General features: G+C 48.1%; 1 protein-coding gene across 2 annotated transcripts in view; it reads right to left on the reverse strand.

Moving 5' to 3' along the window:
* The window catches only part of mwh (multiple wing hairs), a 44,698-nt gene extending 26,833 nt beyond the window's left edge, over positions 1-17,865 (reverse strand). The window contains exon 1 of one of the 2 annotated variants that reach the window (XM_031981374.2): positions 15,248-17,865. In XM_031981374.2, the coding sequence (XP_031837234.1) occupies positions 15,248-15,450 (203 nt within the window). In that variant the 5' untranslated portion in view covers positions 15,451-17,865. Of the gene's footprint in view, positions 1-7,822; positions 8,035-15,247 lie in introns of those variants that run through there. The other variant, XM_031981375.2, reaches the window with a different exon arrangement.
* Between the last annotated feature and the right edge of the window lie 536 nt (positions 17,866-18,401).

Raw genomic sequence — 18,401 nt, forward strand, 5'->3', positions numbered from 1 at the left:
ATCAAAGGGAAAACGATAAGTTTCTTCTCCGAATAAGTCTCCCAGATCCAATCCGTTGAAGGTTAATTGCATTCTGCAACCCAATCCTCCTCGCCTCGGAGCGAAACGCAGAAGAGATCACTCTATTCCGTGACGCGTCGTCTCGCCTCCGCCAGGCATCGGCCCCGTGCAACGGTTCAGCAGCGTCCACTGGTTCGTGAAAGACATCGATTCCGTCGGCCGGAGCCATTCGGTCTGTCGGTGGCTGGCAGCTAGTGTCCATTGTAAGATCGCGGTGCCGTTATGAATCTCTAGTTATAAAACGGATCCCTCGTCTCCGGCCGGGTCCCATCTCTCTCCGTAAAGCGCATAACTGTATCCTTTCGACGGGCGCACGTGCACCGCGCGATGTGTCGTCCCCGTGGTCCCCGTGTTCTTGGTCGTCTCCGTCATCGCCGAGGAACGAAAGAAGAAGCAGACCGTAGGAAGGGAACGAATCCGGAATGACGCTCGCCGGTCTCTCGGGACCACAGAGAAATCTAATTTACAGCTCTCTATAAAATGCCCTGCAGCCGGCGCGTACGACTGTTGCACCGTTACCCGTGCTTCGATTCCCGAGCGTTTCGCACGGCGAGCGTTTATTTCCGCGGACGAAGCACCACAGGAGAGGTTCTTGCGCGATTAGGCTCGGCTGAATGGAGGAAACCGCGCGGGTAAAACGCTCCCGCGAGGGAACGAACAATCCTTCTCCCAGGGGTTCGACGCGTCCGCCGATTTCTGCGGACGACGACAGGTGTCCGAGTTATTAGACTTCCGTCCGTGTTATCTGCTCTGCCTCCGCCGCCGAGCCGCTTTTTCGCCGAGTCACGCGTGGTCCCCAGGTACGCCATGGAAATAATGGGAAGTCATTCCCGGTTTCTTCCTGCGGCGGTCGCATTGTGCGCGAAAATTCGTTCCCCGATGAGCGGCGGCTTCGTTGTCTCTCGTCGCGCGGCAAATTGCGCGGCGCCGTGAGAACGTTTCGTTCCTCGGATACGATTTTGCGGACAAAATCGACATTTCCGGCCGACGTAGACCGGGGTCCGTTGCGAAGCGGGCGGCGCGGCCTGCGGGTCCTTTGTTCGCCGCCGGAGACAAAGGAACACGCGAGGCCGTTCGTGCTGCCTACACCTCCGGATACCGTACGCTGCGGCCTGCGCTGTGGACGGGGCTTTAGGAACTCCGTCGGTGGAATGCCCGAGTCGCCGAGTGTGTAACGGGCGTGGAATGCGCGAGAGGAAGTCGCGGCCCGGCGTGGCACGGCCCTCGCCCGCAGAAATTCACGTTCGATCGCGGCCTGAAATTCAGCCGCGACGAGGACAAGTCGCGGGCCTGATTCTCCGTGCAGCAGGGGGACCGGCGGCGTCGCTACACGTGCTCACATCCACGTGACGCGTTTACGCTGCTGCACCGGTGCACCGGTGCACCGGTGCACCGGCGACGACTTATTACGGGTTCCGCCGATCGTCCGGAGGTGGTCCCGAATGATTTATCGTCGTTCCCCTCGGCTGGATCCTCTCCGGCCGCGGCACCGATGGCACACTTCAATCTCGTGGACGGCTTTTCAGCGTTTCCGCGGGCGAGTCGCGGAATGCTCGAGGTTCGGTGGGTAACTCGAAAACAGCACCAAAGCGGCGCGATCGGAACTGGTTTTCGCGGATCGCCTCGGGTACCGCTCGGGTTCCGTCTTTCCATAGGTGTACGAGTTGCAGGACGCGACGAGTTCGTCGATTCCATTATCCGTGAAGCGAGTCGAAAAGGAAGCGGGCACACTAGACGACGCGTACGCTGGAAATTCGGCGTGCGAGCCGAACGAGAAAAGAAGAACGGTACTCCGTGGCATTGTTGCGCAACAGCCTGTACAATGAATCGTTTATGCGGTAGCCGGCGAGTTAGCGCGAACGAATCGTTATCTCATTGCTGGCTCTCGATCGTTCACGGTTCGATTTAATGGGCCGTTCGCAGACCGTTTGCACGGTTACCGCGGGGATCGTCCGCTTCTTGCGTTTCGAGGCTCGCCGGGAATCCTCGGCGGCGCGCTCCCGGAAACGGCCACGCCGCGCCGGATGAATAACGTCTCGTAAAAACGGAACGATCGCCGCGGCCGATCGTTTTACATCGGCGCAAGAACAATGCGTTCCGTCGATCGGCCGTAGTTGGAACAATGTGCCCTCCCCCATCGTCGCCGTGTCGGGTTTTTCTCTCTCCGGCGTGGATCTCATCCGTTGGCAATTTCACGGTCAATTTTCGCATTCATTTGTTGCTCGGTTTCGCGTCAAGTAATCGAAGTCGAGCCCGTAGGCGGACTCCGAAGTCGGAGGGAGCGCGTTTCTTTGGACTGGCCAAGGCGCGCGCGTCGCGCGCTCGTAAATCCCATCGAAATTGCTCTGGATACGTGTTACGGTTCCGATCGTGGTGCCACTCAATAAATCAGTCGTAAACGTTCGTACGTTTTAACTGCGCAAAACCTGCGAGCGTATTTGCATAGCTCGATAATCGCAGGCCTCGGCCGAAGTAATTCCGTTTAATTAAATCATCTCTGTTGACGGACAGATCCCATGGCATTATAGAAAGCCGAGTTCGTCGCCGCCGCCGACTTTCTTCTAATTAATCCATTCGGCTGTTCCTGTTTCTCCGTGAATTTTCATCCGCGATCTCCTCGCTGTCGACGTCACCGCCGCTGTCACCGCCGTCGCCGCGGCAGGAAACGCGGAAATAAATGGTCGGCACGTTTTAATAATGGATCCGACGCGCGGTTCGCGCGAGCGCACTGAAACGGTAACGGTGAACGGAATCGAAAATAAGCGTTCCCGGCGGGAGAAAAAATAATGTAAAAACGCCGCTGGTAATTGGACGCCGGTAATTAACGAATGATAATCAGCATAATGATTACACCGATGACGACGATAATAGTAGTACGCCGCGTATTATGCCGCGGCCCAGGAAAGTTTAAGTGTAAACCCGCGCCTCGTATTCTCGTTTCTCACATTTCTTTCAGTCAATCAGCTAATTTACGATTACCGTCTGCGTTCTGTGTTTCTTTTTTCTTTCTTCTCCGGAGCCGAGTTTCAGATCGATCTGGGAACTAACTCGTCCCTGCGCCGACCGTCTTACAATTAGTTAACGCGAGCACACGGAACAGAACAGGAGGAAAAATGTACCATGCCGGTTCAATGGGCGCAGAGACGCGGCTGCGTTACGGGCGGTTCTCGCGGTAATAAATATCGCGTCATTAATCGCGTCATCCCAGCCGGCCGCGCTTACGTTAAAACGTAACGATTACCGCTCTCGATCATCCCGGACAGATCGATTTACGATTTTACCCGTGCTGCCCGGCGACGATCGTTCAACGTCTCGTTCCGCGAATCCCGGCGAGCGATGTCGTGCTCAACGACCGAAACAAACGCGCGTTTGTCGCGGCAATTAATGGAAAAGGCTTTCTTGGCTAACTTTCCTCGAAGAAGAGCGGCCCGCTCCGGTGAAACTTACGCACGCACGCACGCACGCACGCACGCACGCACGCTCGGGGAATAGAAAAAGAAACTGTCGCGTGCCTGACAGCCTACCGTATCGTCACGGTCTGGATATAATAATTTTGGTTTTTAGCCGAGGTTGGAAAAATCATTTGTACGCGGTTACGCTGATCGTCCGATTCATGGTCATCGTATCGCGTGCTTCGCGACCTCCCCGCCGCGCCGTCGCGTCACGGAAAAGTGATCGGGTCATTGAATGATACCGTCGCGGATCGTTAAACCCGAAGAATTAACCGAGCTGAAACAGTTAATTCGCCGGGATGTCCCTGAACTACTTTCTAACGCGGCACGCAATTAAATACACGGCCGATTCGATGCGAGCACCGTGGAACGCGGATACCTGAGAACGCGCGCGTACGCTCGCTCGGCGGACAAGGGTTTCGAGAAATCGGATCGAAAGTAATGCCGGCGACGTCGCGCGTCTCGTGTCGCGCATCGCGCATCGCGCATCGACGCACCGTTCGACGCCGCCCGGTTTAATTAAACAAATTTATGGGACACGGTGCTCGCATAAAGTTCAACTTCCACCGACTAACTGATTGTAATCTAGCCAGGAATCTTACGCCGAGATTTATCATCGTTACACCCGTTATTTCATAACCGGATGATTATTAATGTAATCGATGCGCGTTCATTAACCAGCGCGCCGATAATTAACGTTCCTAGATCCCGATCGAATCGCCGGGTTGCAACACTTTAATAGAACTGCGCCGCGTTTTTCATTTCTGCGCGAACACGTTTAATGGGACTTGTTTCGGTCGGCGCGATTAAAGTTTGTCGTGCCGTGTCGATTCGAATCATCATTCACGATTCCTTCCATTTCGAGCGCGCTTAATCAACGCGATTGCCCGCCGTCAGAAGTAAAACTTGCTCCGTGCTTGGCACCAGCCATCTAATTAGTATCGGAACAGTTCCGAGCCGATTTTTCGCCATTTCCATTTCTTCCAGCTCGAACGTAAAGGCGCGACGCGTCCCTTCGCGTCGGCGCTGACTAACGAGCGCCGCCGCAACGCCGTTCTCAGTGATAAAAGGAACGGCATCGCGGTATCTTTATTAATACGCCAACCTGGAAGATGGCGGAAGTTCTCAGGAAAACAATCCGACCTTTTAAAATTATTACTCGCTCGTTTGCGGCAGCTAGGAAAACGAAGCATCGCGCGATCTTCCCGGTTACAATGTACACACTACCCACAACCCGCTGTTCCGTTTATCGGCCAACCAAGGAAAACTCGACGAAGCGTTTCCAGTTTCCTCCGAATCTAAAACGCGATCGGGTAAAACGCGACTACTCCGTGCCTATCCCACGAGGAGTCTGCGTCGAAAAGTCGTACTTACGCCGGGCTGCGAGTGTTCCGCGTTTTACAATTCAGAATCGCATCGTTGCCACTTTCTAGGATCGTTCCAATCAATCGGATCCCGACTTCTCATTTGGTTATCTGTAATTACCGGCGGTATAAAGGGGCCAATTAATATTCGTTCATTAGTCGGGAACGGAACTGGCTAGCATCCGCGATGTAATATAGCCCCGGTGGCCGCGTATTAATGGCGGAGCAGCATTTTCATAATCGATAGGACTGATATCGGGACTAGTCGGCGACTAGTTGCCGCGCGATCGTTCACGGCCGAGGCCCTTTTTCTGCCGGGTCTTACAATTAACGCGGCTCGCCTAGGCGTACGTTCGCGGAGCGAAGCCCTTTTAATCGATCGACCGATGCCGGACGTAACCCGTGGCCCCCGTTCGGAGTCGTGCAACGTTGTACGATTATCGCGCGGCGCGCCGACCGCGGAAACGGTTTATTAGCATCAGAAGGCATTAAATCGCTCGGAACATCGGATACAACGTAAATTGGTACCGGGTTACAAGTTGCGTTTAACGAGTCCACGTCGAAGAAGCCGGCCTCGTCCCGTGTCCCGGGAAACGGATTACAGTGCTCTCGCCGGCGCGGCGAGCGGAGAAAAAATACGACGGAGGGGGATAAAAAAAGGAGTGGTCGTGCGTATTTACGTAAATTGGCGTGTACTCCGGATAATAAAATCATTACGTTGAAACGGAGAATCTATGGGCACGAAATCCAAGCACCGTTAGCTCCTTCGAGAATGGGAAGCCCGAACGGGGGCTGATTTACTTCGCCGTGGAATGGCAACCTTGTCCATTATCGGCAACTTTATATCTCCGGGGAGAACGTCGGGACATATTTTTAACGTATACAGTTATTTTCTCTTTCCCCGCGATTTTATTTCCCGTTGTGCCCGGTTCGGACGCCTTCGCCCCGGCCCGACTTCGAGTTGCAGCATCGCATTATTTTATAGCGGCGAGCCGTAAAATGCGCATCAACGGCGTATAATTATATCCCGGCTAACGAATGGGATAAGAAAATTCTACAGTTTGAACGAATACGGAATGATTTAAATTAATCGTCTGCCACGCGGATAAAAGTCCGCTCGTTTCTGCCTTGACAGGAAGAATGTTCGACCACGTGTGTGCCGTCCGCAACATGTTTCTATTAAATCCACCACGGAAAAAAAGACAGACGAATGTTAATGCCACGGTCTTAAAGGATGGGCCTCGTTTTTCATCCTCTGCTTTAGCTCCGCAATTTATCTGCCGCTCGAATATGCGTAAGTACGTATGATCCTTCGGCGGAACGTTGCCGTCGCGGTGTGCGTGAGCACGTTTAGGCGTGGAACGAGTGTCGTCGCTAGTCACAGCTGTTCGTCGGATAGTTCGATCCAAGCGAGACGGCCCTGACACGAATCGTCGTGTTCGAAAATTTCACCGGATGATTAATCGGTACCCCGCTGAAAAAGGGCAACGCTCTGCCCCGGTCGGCTCGGTTCGGAGTCACGGGGAACGACCGTTTAAGAAACGCCTAACTTATTACACGGCGGCTAAATATGTAATTGCGCGGGTTACTGGTTCGCGCGAGTTTCGCGTGTGCACGCCCACGCGGTTGCGCAATGCTCGCTTGCGTGAATTATAAATCACGCGTGGCCGCCTAATAGAGGGATTATCGATCAACGGAAGGTGTCGCGCGACCGCCGACCGAAACCTCCGCGGGGGAACCGCGCAGCGAATTGCCCGCCGGCCGGGATACGCATAGTTCCCCCCTCGCGTCATTGCGCCGCGCGTTTTTCTGTCGTCTCACGGAACGTTTCATAATTATTATTCGCCTCGGACAGACGGGCCGTGGAAGAATAATAGTCCCGATTCCACGGCTTGTTTTTCGAGCACGTTCCCCCCGTCGCGAGAGTTTTCATTCGGAGAACAATGGCCGGCCTGGCACAGAGCCGCGGCGAGCTAGCGCGTACTTGCTTCCACGGACGTGTACGCAACCAGCCGACTCGCTCGCGGAGGAATAATAAACTCGGCGCGCAATCGTACGCGAGAAAACGGCGGCGCAGCGATTTTTCCATTAAAAACCGTGGCATTCTGTAATTGCCGGAGCTGGCACGAAAGTAACGATCGCCCGTGTTTTTGCCGGACCCCGCGCACACCGCCGCGTCGCCGCCGCGTGTACACGAGTTTATTAGCAGAAACGGAGCGGCCGGCACGCGTGCATACGTGTGCAACGTGTGCATCCCTGCGCGCCCTGATTCATCCTGGTTCGCGTCCACGCTTTTTGCGGGCCCCCAGCCGTCTGTGAATGAAATTGCTCGGCCTCGTTAAGCTTCCTTTTTCGTGCACGAAAATTACGTCGAATCGTCGCTGCATCGCATGTCCCGGGCCCCCGCGTTCCTTTCAACTTGAAATGAATGGGAGGAAGCGCGAACACGAGATACGGAGGAACACGTTTCGGAGCTGGAAAAACCCTGCCATCTCGAGCGAGACCGTCTTCGATGCCGTACGTTTCTAATGCTCGATAAAGCGTGTGCCTCTGCGCTCGATTCAATTCCAAGCACTCGACACCTGTGCAGTCGGCTTTATGCACTCGTTAGTCCGCTTGAAACCTAACGCGTATTAAGACCTCAAGCGGATCATAATTCATAAGCGTTCTCCGATTGTTTCGCTCGTGTTTTCTGAAAATTTCTCCCATTGTTTTCAGTTTCTCGGAAATCTCGACGCTAGCATAGAATATAGCGTAGAAATCTGGAAAATGCATAATCTCGGAAAAAATTTCCTCAGATCTCTCGTCCCGAGCAGCCACGCGAGGATCTCGTTGCTCTAAAATGTTCAAAGCTAACGGCGGTTCGAAGTCAAATTGATTCCGAGCGCACGAACGAATCGTCGAATCGTCTAACTTAGGCAAAAGCAACATAGGCAGGGATGTTACCTGTGTTCCTTCAAAGTCCGCACGTGATCCAGGTTCAACTATCCCGGCGCATGATTCAAGGGACACATGGAATTGAATTCATTCACGAACTGGCACGAGGGGTGGAGTCGATTTTCATTGTAAAAATCGAGCCGAACTGTCACGGGTTCTAGGAGCGACCGAGGTCTCGTGATAGAAGAGACGCACATTCGTCGAGGCGATCCGCACCTCGAGACGACCGGAGGTTTACTGACACCGGCGCCTCCACCTGCTCGTAATGTAAGCCAGGGCTTCAGTTTATCCTGCGATGCGTCACGTAGAGGGGCAGAAAGGACAAACCCGAGGAGTCCGTGGTCAATAATCAGCCGTTTTCTTGCCCGTATGCATGTAGAATGAGCATGGAACGGACATCAAGTGGTAGAACTAGCTTTCGGAATATTCAATCCTCGGCCAGCAACGCGAGAGTACTGCAACAGTTATTGCCGTGGACATCAATGTTACCCATTCGAAGCATCCTATAAATGATTTCATGCCTGATAACGTTTCCAATTGAACGTATTTCCTGTTCTCAACCGTTCACCCTCAGCAACCTACTCGAACCGCCTTGAAATTTCAGACCGGAAGCAATTCGAATTGTACATTAAACTATACGTGAGTCCAGTTATGCTAAACCAAAAGATGACTCCTAGAGGTAGGCTTTGAAGTGAAGAATGATTGTTTTACTTGCAGATTTCTAAGAGCTAAGTGGTCATTCAGGTTTAGAATTTTCAAAAAAAGAACATTTTCGTTTTCATTTTTGTTTTTCGCGACTGGCTGTTTTAGAAAGTTCTCAATGTGGCCCCCGGCGCTGCGCGCAGCGACATACCGTAGAGACATCTGGCCGAGGAAGGCTGAACCTCCGTAATTTTTATAATAATTTGAGGAATCTTACTTTTTGGAGGAATTAAAAAATTCATATTTAATCTTCTCTTGGATTTTCTAGAATCCTTTCAGCTTTTTCTTTTATATTTGAGGAAATGTTTGGCAAGTGTGGCGTTAGTATGCTACCTCACACAGGTTGCGACTGTACCGATTTGATATCTACTTACCATTTTGCTTCTCACGATTCTCCCGCTCTTTTAAACTACTTTCGTTCGTTACGAGATTTAGCAGAACGTTTCTTGCAACTTTGTGATAAAATCAAGAAAGTCCAGTAGTTTTTTAAGTGTGTCGGTTGATGTTCTTGAATAATAAGAGGAGCTATACTTCCTTGAATACATTCTTGGGATATGTACATATATAATTCTCTCAATTCTTGATATATATTATTTTTGCTGAAACAAGCTTGTATTTACCATGGTGGATTGTAAAACCAAAAGTGTTTTGTAAATTCTATTATATTTCATTGACATTTCATCGTACCGATTAATTCGGCCGTCCACTAGCCCCTGATCCATTGTTACACTTCTTACATTCTACACTTCGGTATGCAAAGAAACTTTACTTTAAAATATATATTCATATTCCTTTCTGAAAACAGATAATCATATTTTCCGTTAAATTAACTTATTAAGAACAGGAAATCGAATGTTCCATGTTGTGGCTATGTTACCTTTGGTACAGGCTGAATCTTTCTCAAAGCGTCAAAACAAGGGGGTATCATATTTCACGAAACAGACTTCAGTACTCACTCCTCACTTCACCTTTCCCTATTTGTCGAAACTCTGTTCTCGGTACACACTTTTAGCTTTCTTAAACGTTTTCCATCGTTCGGAGTGTTCGGAACAGACAGTCGACTTCATCTTCGATCTTTCTCACACGTAATAAAGCTATTGAAAGCGTCTAACTCTTTATCGCGCTAACTTTACGCGGGAATGTTAACCAATCAGGATCATCGATACGTAATTTCCAGTAAAAGTATTGTCTTTTTCACATTTTTGTTGTTATGCGCATCTTTCTACGCATTGCAGCTCCGTGGGTGGGATTACCAACAAGAACGACAAGGGGACCTGTTGCAGCTCGTCGTCGTTTGAATTTAATCGTTTGTGCAACCGTCTTTCAAAGTGTATTTTCCAATAAGTGTTTTTAATGATCACCTCTGGCGTGTGGGAACATCAACGAAAAGAGAAGAGGAGAGAATGAGGTAAAATACTTGAAAATTATCTAATTTTCTAATAGAGGCCCCAGAGAATCAAGGGTTCGAACGTGGACAGTATACAGACTATGTTTTGAGCTATTGAATTTTATTTAAATTCTCTAATTATTACTAAATCTTCGTAGGAAATGATCAGTATCAAATATTCTTAGTTTGGTGTATACACAAGTGGCTGGAATTTTTAATAATATGCAAGATTCTTCTAATGGTCAAAAGATATTTTCTGCGTGCGCATACCTCCCACCCTGACCCCCCATAACGAACAATTCGCGAATTGTCTTCGGCCAATCACGATTGCCGATTTATGAAGAACGGTTGACACGCATCGTCACACTCCATTAGTCTTCCGGGGATCTCATTGTGGTTGCAGGTGCTACCGAGAGTGAAGGGTTATTTCTATTTTATAGTGAATTAAACCGTGTTTTACCAAATGGCGACGATAGAACTGGCGGGCAGAAGTCTTTAGAAGTGGAAAACCATCATCTTTTACGCGGAGCCCAGCTTTTCTTCGGAAATATGTGAGTTGAAACTTTGGCTTCATTGCACTCCGGAGAAATCCGGACATTCGTCGTATTCAATCGCGGTTTAGTTCTTAGAATTGTCTTTTGGAATTTAGATATTAGATTTGTTCTCATATTAAATTTGAATGGGAATTATTGGGCGTTCAATTTGATTTTGGTTTAATTAATTCGTGCGCAGAAAAGGTAGCTATTTTGTTGCATAGGCAATGAAGTTTAGAACGTGGTCACACGAGAAATAGAGTCAAATATCCGCAATAAAAAATTAATACACTAAAGAAAACAATATCATATTAGAACGCGGTAATTTTGATTTTTCACTTATTTAATGTAAGAAGCATTCCATCTTTGAAAATTTTATCTAACGACTACGGGGTTCACACACCGACGCGCAGGACCCTTAAAGTGGTTCCATTTTTTCGACCAATCACGTTCGAGCTTCTGACAGTTGACTTTGAACTTCGCAGTTAAAACATCGTGTTCCTTTCGCTCTTCAAAATTTTCATTTTTAAGTGGGTTTACCGTGTTTATATTGTCTAAATATACGTCAAACGTGAAACTGAAAGGGGAGAAATATGGTGAACGTTTTATTGTGATGAATTGACAACTAATTCGAACGGAAAGTGAGTTTGAAATTTTGTTGTCCGTGGCTTCACCATTTTGCTTTACTTCGTTCCTTTCTACGACGAAATAAAACCCTTTTCATACATTATTTATTGTTCTGTATATCTATAGCTGGAATATTTTTGTAGCTTTTCAGGAAAATACTCAGAAGAATTTGGAGAAACTATTGTGGAAGACGTTTCCAGTGGTTTCTATTCAATTGAGCCACGACCAGGATTACAGTACTTGTGGTATCATGTTTATTATTCATTTATATTATTCAGTTATAATAGATACACTAGATACACTGATGATATTATTTCTTTAACTCAACTTTCTGCATTGTTTGCTCCTGCTTTCTCCATTTCGTGTCATTAATACTTAATTCTTACAGAAAAATTGTCTGATCGTGCGCAATACGATCTTAGAATCAGTGTTGGAGTCGCAGCGTTTTTTATTTTTTATGGAGCACGCGCGTGGTTCCAAATGTTGTTTACACCATCGCGATGTTAGAGTCAGTGTTTGTTCGCCGTACAGAAATTCTCGGTCGCGAAATGTATTTCAGTGGCGTCGCGAATTAGAGTCACTCATAAATCAGCGGCGGAGAGGATCTCCATCGGGTCTCGCTTTATCACGGAATACGTAAGTATAAAATCTAATGAGCTAATGCACATTAGATATTTTATGAAGACTTTACTTAAAAAATGTGATCTCTTTTTTATTGCAGATACGGAGGAGCTACCGTGATCCAAAAGGTTACCGAGGGGTTGCAGCCGTTCGACATCGTCGAGTACTCACCGACCGGTGAGTCACTGAACACCAAGTTTTATTATTTCATGAAAGTGAGCATAACGACACACGAGGGAATGTGTACTCGTGTGAAGTAAATGTTAGGAATTTTTCATCTTATTTTACTTTGTGTATTTATTAAAATAGGCTAGGGTTTTCTTGCCTCTTTTTCGAATTAACGTTTAGAGTTGAAGTCGGATGACCCTCCGATTTCACAAATGAAATGGTGTTTATTCATTATTATACTTATATAACAGTCAATAACAATAGGCATTAAATGTATATTTTAAACAACAATGCAATGTTTTGAATGTATTTTCATACGTAGTATTCATGGGCAAGAAGACATTTCGCGATGGTTAGACTCTAATTTCGAAGTAATACTCGCATGTGCATTTCCTGAAATTTCAATGATTTACTTCGAAAGAAGATCGACCGAGGGTATTGTTAAATATAAATGAATATTGAATAATGGAGTCTTTTTATTGAAATAATTCTATACTTCTAACAAAATAGAGTCATTTTATAAAGGATGAATAATTAACATTACTTTGATAATATAACTTGCTCGAAATCAATGATTTTATATATAGAACCGAAATGAAAAATTAGTCCGTTTACCTATACCACTAATTACCATTTTAGTTCAGGATTTTCAGCGAACGAAGGTATGTGAGACTTCCCTTGCCCATACCTATTTTTTTCGCTTGAACCCATTAATGGACCCAGGTGTCTATTATATGGGTTAAAGCGATGGGTATGGTTTAGTGATAAGACTTGTTTGTAGCGACCGACAATGTCTAGCGTGTCGTGCACGATGTATTACTCCCAGTAACATATGAGTGAGTGTATGGTTAGGTAGTGGGAAATGCATCGGTCTTAACTTTTAACATTAACACAATTTAATTTGAAAATAAGATAAGATTTACCAATTGCATCAGTATATTTATTAAAAGCAGTTATTTGATAATAAATCAATGTTCATATAAAAGTTTCCGTACATTATATTATAAAAAGCTCTTACAAACTATTGTAAGAGTACTTTAAATATTCATTACATCAAGATTGCATCAATATTGCAATGACTGTTAACAACAATTCAAATACGATTCAATATAAAAATCTATAGTACATCAATTATTTAGAGTATCGCAATGCGCGCTAGCTTGTCAGTCGATTTCAGCATTGGTACGTATTCCTAGAGTATGTCTGTTGGGTGCTACAAGCTCGGGTGATGGAGGCGTCCCGGGACGCATCTCCCTAGTTCAGGCCCTTGCACCCGGGTGTTATGTGTGAGAATCGTGGAGTGTGTGTGTTGGAGAGAATGCGTTTTGTCACCTTTTTAGATATAGGGATAGGTAGGCAGGTAGCTTACTATTGGTGTGAATGTTTTAATTATAAGTAGGTAGGGCCAGGACAGCAGACCATCACATTTCTCGCTCGGGTAGGCTTAGGGTTCGCGTGATGAGTCTGCGCCTGGGATGGGATAATTGGTATCAGTCGATGTACAATTAACTGATACTAATTTCACTGTGGTATAGACCTAGTTTGTAAGTTCGTCCGCGGCACTAGGCCCGGACGAAAACCAGATCCGCTCAGAGATTCCATTACCTTCACACTTTCATTCTTTTCTAATATAATTACTTGGGAACATTTGAGCGGATCTATTGGGCATTGCCTGAAGAAAGAAGAAGATAACGACGACAAGGAAGATGCAGCTATCGAAGAGGATCTTGAGGAATGGCTTTCCATAGTTTCTATGAAAAGTCATTCTTTATCGTTTTTTGAATATACGTTTTTTATAATATTATCGTTATGCTCACTATATGTATTGTTGTATCATATTGCCAATTCTTCTTTCCCTTTCTATTTATTTTTCTTAGTATCTGAAGTATTTCGTTTAGAAACATTTAAAGTATAGGATTTATTTTAGCAGTAATTTTATTACTGATTAGTTTGAAGATATTAACTATTATAACTGTAGCACCTGGCAATTTGAAATAGCAATACTTTTGTCATAATATTATGTAGGTATCTTTTCTTTTACTTTTTTTGCAGCCATATTTCATGCATGTATTTCATGCAGATGCATCAGAATGCATTAAAGTATACAGTGACATATAATACAAGCAAACAATGGAGAAAGACATAGATATTTTCATAATTAAATAATTCATGCAACTAGTGATCAAAATTCATCATATCACTGTTTTCACTTCTTTTCCATTTGTCTAATATTCCTTTATCAACTCTTACTTGAAAAACTGTATTGACTCAATCTTATCTTTCTTGAACTAAAGATGCACTTTTTCTGTTTTAGAATTCCAACTGCATTTCCTCTGATTCTTACAATCCTTCATTTGTCTCATTTTACGTTACAGATTTTTTAATCTCTTCGTTACAACTTTCTTCATTTTGTAATAATGAACTATATATTTTATTTATATCCGACTTATGTTTCAGATTAGAAGTATTCTGGACAAGATTCACTGCGGTATTGTATCCGACACTAGTTGCAACTTTAACTAGTACACATCTCGTTTATTGTTCGTTGCCTACAAATCGTTTTTAATTTCGTTCATGTTCACTTTTCATCTTGGTGTTTTTCTCCTAATTCGACGAATTCGTTTGTACTCTGTGCCCATTCTCATGCTTCCCCTACTCTCGCGATATCAGTTAACGTGCTAGCTGGTGCACGGGGAGGTTCATTCATCTCTTTCATTCACGAGACTCCACTTTCACGGGTGCGTTGCGCTTCCTTGTATTCATGCGTTCTTGTTACCGGTTCCCCTTACCTTCGTTCAGGTTTAGCTCCGCTTTCGGGTAGGGTAGAGTTCAGACTCGTTATTACCATCTTCGCACAGGTGAATCTAGCGTTTCGTAAAGGTGCAACGATGGCATCGCTTTGTCAAAACACAAGTGTAAACAGCAAAATCATTTGCACCGGCAGGGAGTATGTGCGCGTTGTATCGGAAGTTGATCAGCATTACTTGTCATTTAATCATTGATTACCCGACACCATTACCATTACCCCAACATTATCATTTAATTATTGATTCGATGGCAAACAATGCGAGCTAATTGCCTGTGAAGTTTTCCTATCAACGACTCGAATTCATAATTATCATATCGTGTCCATTAATGCACCACCGACGTAAAGCGAATGTAGAAATTACAGCTAATATCAGCTCTACAACGAACTTCTTTCTTTGCATTCCTAGTCTAACGAAGTTGCCAGTAGAGAAACCGCAATTCTGTTTCCTTTTTCGTTCGGCAAGTTAGCTAATCGGAAACGCCTGCGCATGCAAACGAACGCGGTCCAATTACGAATTTCAAAGGAAACTGTAATTGGAATTAGCGGCAGTAGCTAATCCTCGGTAAATCGGGAATCAAAGCACGTACCTGTCGAAGGTAAGGCTGTCCTGACGGTAATCGCAACCATTGCAGCCGCTGCACCTGGACGATAAGTCTGTCTCTGGATCGGTATCGTAGGAACGATCTTGATCCTTCCGGTGCTCCGCCACGATGCTCCAAGTTCTATGGATAAGGTAGAACAGGTAGAGCTGTTTGCCTCGCCGGCAAGGCTGCGATCTAGCGTTCCCCATCGCGTCTTCCAATTAAGCTGCCTAGGTTTCTCAGGCACCACTTTAAATCGGCTCCCAGATGCGAGAACCGTTAATCACTCCGCCAATTAACCTCTGTCCCTCGGCCGGTTCTGTATCGCAGTTAAAATTCGACGAGGTATCGTTCCCGGATTACTCGATCTTGTTCGGCTCGTAAGATTCGCTCGGCTGATTAAAAGAAACGGGCGTAATTTGTATCACGCGCTCGATGCCCGCGGTCTCTCTCCGTCCGCGGAATCCCCGCCTCATTATCGCCGAGATATCTCGGCCGATACGCCCACATTCCTCGGACAATGAGGGATTTTTTCGTCGGCGCGATGTCTCTCACCGATACCGCGGTATCCGCGGCATTGTCTCGCGCCCTCCCCGCGATTGTCTTTAGCTTGCGTAATTACGGTCCGCGCGCGGCAGCGGCGGCAGCGGCGGCGGCGGTGGCGGCGGCGGCGACGACGTCCCGAACGAAACGAGCGTTTATTATAAAATAGCCGAGCGGGTTGCGGGCACTTCCTCGAGTGGCGAAAGGATTAAAACCGAGCGCGCCTTTACGACGCGACTTTATTAAGATATCGCGGGGTATGCAGATTCATAAATTGTCCTTAAGGCCTTTACGTGGGATCGTTTTATCGTCTGTTGCCGTTCTACGACTCTCCGGCGGAGTCGTTTTATTTGGAACGGCCGGCCGAGACGCGGACCGCATTTTTCTCTTCTAACATGTTTAATACACGCCGTGTCCGCGCGCCGCCGCGCAACTATACTTTTCCTCTCCGCTCGCTTATTAAATCCACGGTTCCCATTCGATCGGACGGCCGGTCGGTGTTTCTCCGATGGAATCGTTCGGCATGCGGTTTCGCAATTAAAATCGCGTTAGAGGATTCACTCCGAGGATCCGCAGGCTCGTCCTTGTGCCGGGTTTCGCGCGATCTTTATCCGCTCGCCGGGTCTTTCTTCACCGCGCGACGTCGTTGATGCCCTTAGTGTCACTGTCGCCGGTGTTCCACTCGTCGGCGGTTCCCACACTCGTTTCGCTCGTCCTGCGACCGTTCGCGCACTCGAATGGAACAGAACGACCGCCTGCGAAACGCTCCTGCGCGCATCCTGTCTCCCGACTGTCAACGGCCGCTCGCCTGCCAGTCGTCCGTTGTATCTTCGCCCGCGATTATTTCTTTGCGCAGAAGTAACGGCTTGACGAGTCCACTTCAGGCGACTTCTGTTTTTCGCGCGACGACCGTTCGAGGGAATCTTCGCGTCCGCCTCCTCGTCGCGAAAGGCACTGCTCGTGGACGCGTCCGCGAGTCGACTCGGCTCCCCGCGCGAGCGTAGAAGCGGTTTGCTCGAGCAACGCGCGAATTAGGATAAGTACGTGCGAACGGTCGAAAAAACCGAGGCAGACGGCGCGCCGAGAAAACCCAGTGATCCACTGACACGCGAAAAATTCTCGAAACCGTTATTACGCTGCGTTACGAGCTCTGCTCTACACGGCGGACTGTTTTCCTTCCGTTTAAGGCAGTCGGTTTCTTGCTCCGTTCCGTGGAACTGTTCCACGTCGCGCGGGCCCCGCGATTTTCACTTAAATTGCCGCGGCCGTTCTATAATTCCGAGCGAGGAAATTACGATATTCCCGGCACGGGATTACGGACCGTTTAGGTTTCACGGGTTTCGAAATAGTCGCGATCGCCGGGCTCCTCTGGGCGGTGACTCCGGTGTTTACTAATAGGCATCGACGGACTCGCGAAAGTCGGCGAGGAGAGAACGTTTACCGAAAAACGTCACCGCGGAGAATCGACTCGCGCGGTTTTCACTGTCGACGCGCGCCGCACACCGCACCGATCGGCGAGGCGAGGTGAAATTTCACAGCGATTTCGGGCCGATCAATTAACTTCCTGCCTCCCCGCGTCCAGTCACATTTCACTTTCTTCGAAGTCCTGTCACGCGTGAACGCTCGGCGCTCGGCGCTCGGCGCTCGGCGCTCGGCGGTTGGCGCGCGATGCGCGATGCGCGGTTTTCGCGAAACAAAACGGCGGAACGTCGCGTGACGGAGGGCGGCGGGGCCGCGACGAAGCGAATTTCCCTGGCGATCACGGGCCCCGAGCGCGAAATTGCTGCGTGCACACGAGCTAGCCCCTCGGGTGCATCGAAAGGTCGGTAAAAACGCGTGTGCGAGAGCCTCGAGAGGCATTCACCGGGCGGGTTTCAAGAGCCGACTGCCAACTCGTGAATGCCCCGAGGTGCACGTGTGAGCATCGCCTCTCTCCCAGCGAGACTCTTCTCCTCTAGATCTCGCCTCGCGGTTGGCGCTCTCACAATCAGCCGCGCGCCGTCCGAGAGGACTCCGAGACTCTGGGTCAAGCCGCGACCTACGTCGCCGCGACGGTGTTCTATGAGGCTCGCAGCGAATACGCGAGCAGACTGCCAGGATTAATTCAGTAGGTCAGGTTCGAGCGGTCCGCAGCCCGCACCGAAACCTGTCCCGGATGATCGATTCGCGAGCGGACGCGCGAACGCACCCCGCAGATCTATACGATCGATACACCTCCGCCGAACGGAGCTGGCGTCCGCAGTGCGCATACGCGGCCGACGAGAGAGGAATGGGTGGGTCCGGCTCCGCCCATTAATTTACGGAGGCAGCTATTGGCCTACGACCGAGGTCAACGTATCCCTTATTGTGTGAACTGATTTTTTTCCATCCGGCCGCGGGATCGGCCAGGGCGAGTCGCAATTTCCAATAATTCCTTGCTCCGTCCGTTTCGCTTTTGCAAATTCGAGTTAACGGTTTCTAATTGGCCGAGTTGCTCTCCCATCGGTTATCGCTTCGAGTAGCTTCTTGTCTCGTTCGTTTCGATTTTATACGCTCGACTCGCGGCCTCTCCGATGAATTTCTACTCCCGAGAATATCAAATTCACTCAGCGAGATCTTTCCTTGAACAATCGTTACA

The sequence above is a fragment of the Nomia melanderi genome, chromosome 14 (assembly GCF_051020985.1).
Source record: "Nomia melanderi isolate GNS246 chromosome 14, iyNomMela1, whole genome shotgun sequence".
NCBI lineage: Eukaryota > Metazoa > Arthropoda > Insecta > Hymenoptera > Halictidae > Nomia > Nomia melanderi.